Raw genomic sequence first — 7,373 nt, forward strand, 5'->3', positions numbered from 1 at the left:
TAGGTATACCAAATAGATTGCAAGCTCCTTTGTGCAGAATCCTCTCCTCCTCCTGTGTCAATGTTCATATCTGTTTGACATTTACAACCCCTATTTACAGTACAGCATTGTGTAATATGTTGGAGCTATATACTGTTTTTTTAATATTATTATTATTATTGTTATTATTATTAATATTATTATTGATATAAAAGATAAATATTTGTGTGTTTTTACAGAGATACTATACAACAAGTGTAAGATGAATGTTTGTGTTTGTAAATAGCTAGTTTGTATATATCTGTGTGTCTACATACAGAAATAGAGAAAGAATACATAATATACAAATATATATATAGTAAAAAAACAGAATATAAATTTATACTTGACCACTTGGTCTTTTTCTGTCATTCGCCTTCTATATGTTTTGTATACGATACGTATTTCTGTAAGATTTATATTTATATGTATGTGTTTGTTTGAATAACGATATAAATGTATATATATATATATATATATATATATATACAAAGAATATTTATTTATTTATTTATATTTATTTATATATATATATATTTATTGATATATAAAATGCGACCCCTGGATACATTACATCATGCACATATGTGAATACATATCTGATTTTTATTGTCTATGCACATTCTAACTATATATATATTATATATACATGATTCTATTGCTTATAATTAAACTTTTTTTATATGGTATTGATGTTATTATTACTCTGTACTCACTATCCTATAATCCCTATAACATTCTTTAAAATCCTATAATTAACCCTCAAACACAATTCCATTGTTAAAGAATCACAGCCATCTTGGATGAAAGTTCTTTGTGTATTTTATTATACAAAAAAAAAATGCATTCTAAATTAAATTAAATATTTAAAACTCATATGTACATCATTTCAAAATACAAGTCAAAGGTAAAATATACCAAAGCGTGTTCTGTGTGTAAATTTTACTGAATATAATCCCAGGATCGCAAAAAAAGAAAAATACATCTCCACTACCTCTGAATTACAATATGTCAGACTGGGTTCATTAGTCTACATTGTTTAGAACGCAAATTCAGTCTTTATTCAATGAAAAATAAAACGGTTTATCATACAAAAAAAAGAGTGTGAATACAATATATCACAAATAGTTTCTTGAACTGAAAAAAAAATATTTTTTTACTGTTCAATGAGACATAAAAGAAAAACTTTATAATGACAATGAATGTCTCCTTTGCCCATATCCTTCCTGGCATTCTACACCATCTAAGTGCCTACAGAAGCCTCCTCAGATACCATAGCTGGTCAGGGATGGAGGTCTGTACTCAGCACAGGATATTTATTTTTTATGTCTGGATATAAGCATTCAATAATCTTTATGTACATGATTTCCCTTCACTTATAGGTTCCATCAAACCATAGGACCCCAGAGTAGTGAGGAGAGTCACTTAGCTGCATGAGAAGATCTCATCTTGGTGTGAAGGTCTCATCTTGGTGTGACAACCCTGAGAGGTACAGTAAGTGTCCTTAGCTTAGTCTACAGCCATTAATACTGTCCATTCTATACAAAGTCCATCTCCAGGGGGTTCTAGGAGACACTGTAGCTGTTGTAGTATGTTGCAGTGGCATCTGCCAACACAGATATCAGGCTGGTCTCTTGGGGTGGCTGTAGGTCTACAGACTGTGACACCTGGACATGTCCACTCACTGTCATTTCACTGGGTTCCCCTATAGAAGTGTTTAGGTACTGGTCAAACTCATTTCTGTCCATGTCCTCCAGAAGTTCTGCCTGACTGATGTGCTCAATGCTGTCATAGTGGGGGTGATCAGGTGGTGGAGACAGTTGGCCAAGGTGACCATGGACCTGGTAGCTATGATGGTGCATGGAGGGGTAACTGGAGCTGAAGTAGCCTGGAGGACAGTTTGGAGGGATCATTGGTGGTCCAGGCTGGCCAAGAGGTAATTGGCTTAGGTGACTGCACAGGATGGGGCTTCTAGAGTATTCAGGTGGGTAGCTGGAGGCATTCAGGTGAGGGTGGTGGTCTTCAGGACATGAAGAAGGATAGAAGCTCTGCTCTTGGTCAATGACCTCCAAAGGGGACATCTCTGGAGGGGTGGGCAGGCCATAAGGGTAGGTCTGTTCATGTTTGCTGACACTGTTCTGGGAATCCCTGTAACTTCTGATATCCTGCAGAGCTGCTCCTGAAGAGTAGACCCCACTGTCCTCCTTATCTCCAACGGTCCTGCAGCTCCTGGTGTCAGGAATGGAGTTCTGGTCCCTGGAGAGGCTGCTGAGCAGAAATCCAGTGTCCACCCTCTTACAAATCCTCTTGATTTGCTTCTTTCTTCTGGGTCTGTACTTGTAGTTGGGGTAATCCTGCATATGCTGCACCCTCAGCCTCTCAGCTTCCTCCACATAAGGCTTTTTCTGGGATGGGGACAAAGCCTTCCAGGATTTTCCTGCACATTAAACATGACACAAAAAAACAGTCATTAAAATTCAGGATGTGGTTTGGAGGATGTGCAGAGCAACAGCCCAGGTGTCAGATCATAGGAAACAGACTTATTTTTAGCAAACTATTACTGAGATAGCAAACTTTCCTGAAACTGAAAACTACAAAAATATTTGCATCAGTTTACTTTTTAATTAATTTAATAATAAGGGACCAATGATTCCAATTACAACAAGTAATTATTGGGAGCTGAGTAATTGTTCCTAAATTGTTACTACAAAGTATCCAGCCAACATTTGCTCACATTTGTTACTGTTGCCATAGAGCCAGAAAATAAAATGAAACTTCTAACAGATCACTAACCTAACCAGATACTAACCTAACCAGCTACTAACCTAACCAGCTACTAGCCTAACCAGTTACTACCCGACTTTTATCCCCTCTGATTGTGTTGTAGATTGTTTATAGCGTTACCCAGCTGCAAATAGAACTTATTTCGTTTATATATTACTTTAATATATTTTACAATACATAAAAAAATAATTTTATTTAGGTACAGTGCAGGAATTTATTTATTTCTATAGGATTTCGTTCTATTTTTATTTAAGCCGACCCACTCAAGTGTAAATGTCGGCTTCATATATTTATCTTTATTTTAGAATATTAAAAAAAAAAATCTTTATAATTTGTCCAAATGAATCGAGATATAGATAATGAGACATACAAGTTTTATGGTTTTATGATTTGTTTTTTCATTTATTTTTATTTTTAATTTCTAATATGGAAAAGGATTTAAAAAACAAAACTGAACTGTATGGATATATACGAAATACTCTATAAAATAAAAATAATATTTATTAGTGGAGTGGAGTGGACATACGAATTATTAGAATAATTATTTTTTTTTAGGTTTACAAAAAAAACTTTGCAGCTATAAATATGCAAAATAATAAATAAAGAAATAAAAGCTAAATCAAACAGAAAATACGGGTAGATTTTTAAATGAATAGGAATGTATATAAAAAGATATTAGATACATTATGAGAAAATGATGAAGTCTATAAATGTTGGTTTTATTTATACCCGAAACGTTCTACTAAAAAATATCTAAAAATATAAAACAAATCAAGAATTTACAAAAATGACCGATCAATAGATAGATACACAGAGGCTGACTTACTAAAAGAGTTCAGAATCTTCACTGAGAAAATTGGGTAAATATTACTTCAATTGTCCAATCATGTGAAAAGAATCTGCACATGTCTGGGTGTAAACAAAAATTTGTTTTTCACATGAGTGGATGATTGACGTGAATATTCACAGTTTTCTTTTGAGTGAAGAATTTCAATTTAGTCACTAAATCAGCCTAATATTATAATAGATAGATAATAGATAATATAACAAAACATTTGATTTCTTTGTTGCTTTTATGTTCTTGTTATCATTAATGTTATCATTATTTATGTATTATTTTATTTCTTTGTAGATTTATGTATTATTATTATCATTATGTAATATTTTAACTCTTTGTATGATTTATGTATTATTATTATTATCATTATGTATTATTTTTATTCTTTGTATGATTTATGTATTATTATTATTATTTTATAACTATCATTCTGTATGTATTTTAGGGATTTGAAGCATTTGCTGAGTTTTCTTTCTGCAGCTTCCTCTCTGTTCTCTGACTTCAGTCAGAACTTCACAAACAAGTGTAAAATCCCTGGCTGCGCCCTCCATGATCCCTCCTAATCCCTGCAAGGACTAGCAGAGCCCCCAGCAGACAATCTTCCCTCATTCCATTACTGTCATGTCTGCTCTCTTCTCTTTGCTCTGTAATCCTCAGAAGATTCTCCATGTGCTCTTCTGCTTGTCACCTTCTACATGTTACCCCAATAGGTGCAGAATGACCCCTCATACCCCTGATAACTCAATATTTCCATTTCAATTACTATTACTATTCACTTTGCATAGGATTACTTTTTAAATCCGTCTGCAAATACTTCCCATTGTTTGTAATAACATTGTACATTTAATTTAGAAATTGTTTCATTGCCTCTGCGAAAAGCCCCCTGGAGGTGCAGATTTTATATAATAATATTTCATTATCCCACACAGAAGAAGGAACTGATCCAGGGATATAACAGAGACTCAGCAGTTATAGAAAGTTTGTCACAACTATGACACCTTTGTTATTATTGGACAGCACGCTGAGACTTGTAGTTCCTCACAGCACAGATAAATGCAGAAGTAAGGCACAATATCTAAATAAACGTACAATAATAATAACATTACAATCTGCCAAACATTGCTTTATATCTTGCTGATCCTAAGAAAGAAAAAGGGGCCCAAAGCAACTATTCTGCTTGCAAAACAAAGTCATCCTAATTCTTTGATTTAACATTTTTGGTGAATTTTAGTTTATTCATCCTGCTTGTCACAATTTACACTATTATATATTGCTTCATATGAATTTATTATTCATGCGCAGGAACAAATAAATTGTAGAAAAAAAAGATTGAGAACGAATTCGCTGGATTTGTTCTCACTCAGCTGTGATTTATGTTGTTTTTTGTAGAAATTAAACTTTTGAAATGTTAAAAGATCTGAATATTGTAAATTCAGCCATGCTTGAGAATAGAAGGAATAGTCAATTAATAATGCATAAAGTTGTGTGCGTAAAGTACTCATGCGTAAAGTGTGGAATATATACTTTTATATATATTTATATTTATTTTATGTGAGAGACATATAGCTCATCAATATAAATATATAAATACATAAAGAATGTTTAAATAAAGCGAGAGGGAGATTATTTAGGAAATGGTTAAAAAGAGAGGTAAAAGGTCGGCAAAAAAGAAAAGAAAATTAAAATAGAAAGAAATATTAGCAGAATTATTTATAATTTCCAAAGAATCATAAATTAGGATTCGAAAATAAATAATACATAAATAAAATAAAGAAATAACTCAGCAGGTAGATGAAGAAAGTAAATGAATATAGAATACTAGAATTATCTACAATTATTTATATGTAAAACAATTTTATTAGTAAGGTAGTAGGTAGGTGAAGAAAGGGAGATAAGCTGGTCAGTGTTTCGGAACCTCTAGCAGATATTGCCCACTAATGGGTGCTTATATACCTAGGACACCCCAGCACCTGGGTCAATAGCAAATCTAGGTGACTTGGGATCTAGGTCCCATCTTTGCAGGGGTTTCCCTTAGATCTAAAACTCTCTAACAGATATGGTAGATTTACCATTCTACCATTTTAGATTTAGGACCCCCAGTAGACATGGTCCATCTTAACTCTTGGATATGGGACCCCCAGCAGATATGGTCCATCTCAGCCCTTAGATTTAGGACCCCCAGCAGATATGGTCCATCTCAGCCCTTAGATTTAGGACCCCCAGCAGATATGGTCCATCTCAGCCCTTAGATTTAGGACCCCCAGCAGATATGGTCCATCTCAGCCCTTAGATTTAGGACCCCCAGCAGATATGGTCCATCTCAGCCCTTAGATTTAGGACCCCCAGCAGATATGGTCCATCTCAGCCCTTAGATTTGGGACCCCCAGCAGATAAGGTAAATTCTATCAGTAGGTACCCTTAGATTTAGGACCCCCCCCAGCACACATGATCCATCTCAGCAGCTCCTGGATCTAACCCCCCATTAGGTCCATGCCACCAGTAGGTGCCCATATCTTACCCAGCATCTTGCTGAGCTCAGCATTGTGAAGGTCCGGGTTCTGCACCGCCAGCCTCTTCCTCTCGTCCTTTGCCCAAACCATGAAGGCATTCATGGGTCTCCTGATCCGGGTTTCGGAACCTTTTTCCCTGGGGGACCTATGAGGGGACAGTCCATCTGAGAGGTCTCCATCCATGGTAGAGCAGTCCAGACCTTCTGACCATGAGTAGGACCCCATGAGTGCGGTCATAGCTATGAGATCTGCTCCTTCCTGGGCACTCCAAGCACAGACACTCCTTACTGAGTGTGCGAGCTAAGTCCTGGCAGCCGGGTCATTTATCAGCTCCTGAGAACATGCTTCCTCCAATGACTAAAAGTCTTTTCAGCAGCTCAGCTCCTCCCAAAAGCTGTGAAAAAAAAAAAAGTATGACAAAACCTTACCTCCAGCCCCAGGCTGTAACTGCTCATCTCACACCAAGACAACTGCTGGAGCCAACAACCTCTGTACACCGACAGGTGGCGCTAGGAGAACCTGGGGCACGTGCACCATGGATGGTCACCACAGTCTGAGACCTTCTCATCATGGTGATCCAAGGTGGCGGTGGTGTGATGATTTTTATTCGTTGAAATATTAATTATTTTATGGAACAAATGATCAGAAATTGTATTTGCAGGAGCAAATTGGTGGGGTCAACTTTTGGCTTGGATATGCCGAGGGTGAGATATCCCTGCCATGATTCCGACCACAAGAGTTTTAGATTCTCCAGGATACAAAATGGATAAAAAATCCAAGGGATGGCGGGAACACTTTATAATAGTCACGGCTCGTCTGCAGACCCAGGAACAAAAATGGGGGCACCCCTTCAGGTGTGTAGACCCAGGAACCCAGCACAAAAATGGAGGAGAACCCCTTAAGGTGGGCACATCAGGTGTGTAGACCCAGGAACTCACCACAAAAATAGGGGAACCCCTTAAGGTGGGCATATCAGGTGTGTAGACCCAGGAACTCACCACAAAAATAGGGGAACCCCTTAAGGTGGGCATATCAGGTGTGTAGACCCAGGAACTCACCACAAAAGTAGGGGAACCCCTTAAGGTGGGCACATCAGGTGTGTAGACCCAGGAACTCACTACAAAAATAGGGGAACCCATTAAGGTGGGCACATCAGGTGTGTAGACCCAGGAAGTCACCACAAAAGTAGGGGAACCCCTTAAGGTGGGCACATCAGGTGTGTA

The 7,373-nt window shown here is 36.8% G+C and overlaps 1 protein-coding gene across 1 annotated transcript; it reads right to left on the reverse strand.

Moving 5' to 3' along the window:
- Positions 1 to 817: 817 nt before the first annotated feature.
- On the reverse strand, positions 818 to 6,466 carry SOX7 (SRY-box transcription factor 7). Its single transcript, XM_072407235.1, has 2 exons — positions 6,159 to 6,466; positions 818 to 2,455 (listed from the first exon to the last, which is right to left on the reverse strand). The coding sequence occupies exons 1-2, from the start codon at positions 6,385 to 6,387 to the stop codon at positions 1,584 to 1,586; spliced, it is 1,101 nt and encodes a 366-aa protein (XP_072263336.1). The 5' UTR covers positions 6,388 to 6,466; the 3' UTR covers positions 818 to 1,583.
- Between the last annotated feature and the right edge of the window lie 907 nt (positions 6,467 to 7,373).

The sequence above is a fragment of the Pyxicephalus adspersus genome, chromosome 4 (genome assembly GCF_032062135.1).
Source record: "Pyxicephalus adspersus chromosome 4, UCB_Pads_2.0, whole genome shotgun sequence".
Classification (NCBI taxonomy): Eukaryota; Metazoa; Chordata; class Amphibia; order Anura; family Pyxicephalidae; genus Pyxicephalus; species Pyxicephalus adspersus.

Coding starts and splice junctions, on each gene's coding strand:
- SOX7 (XM_072407235.1), bottom strand. CDS start 6,387: ATGACCGCACTCATGGGGTCCTACTCATGGTCAGAAGGTCTGGACTGC. Junction 2,456..6,158: donor TGAGCTCAGCAAGATGCTGG/GTAAGATATGGG, acceptor TTTAATGTGCAG/GAAAATCCTGGAAGGCTTTG.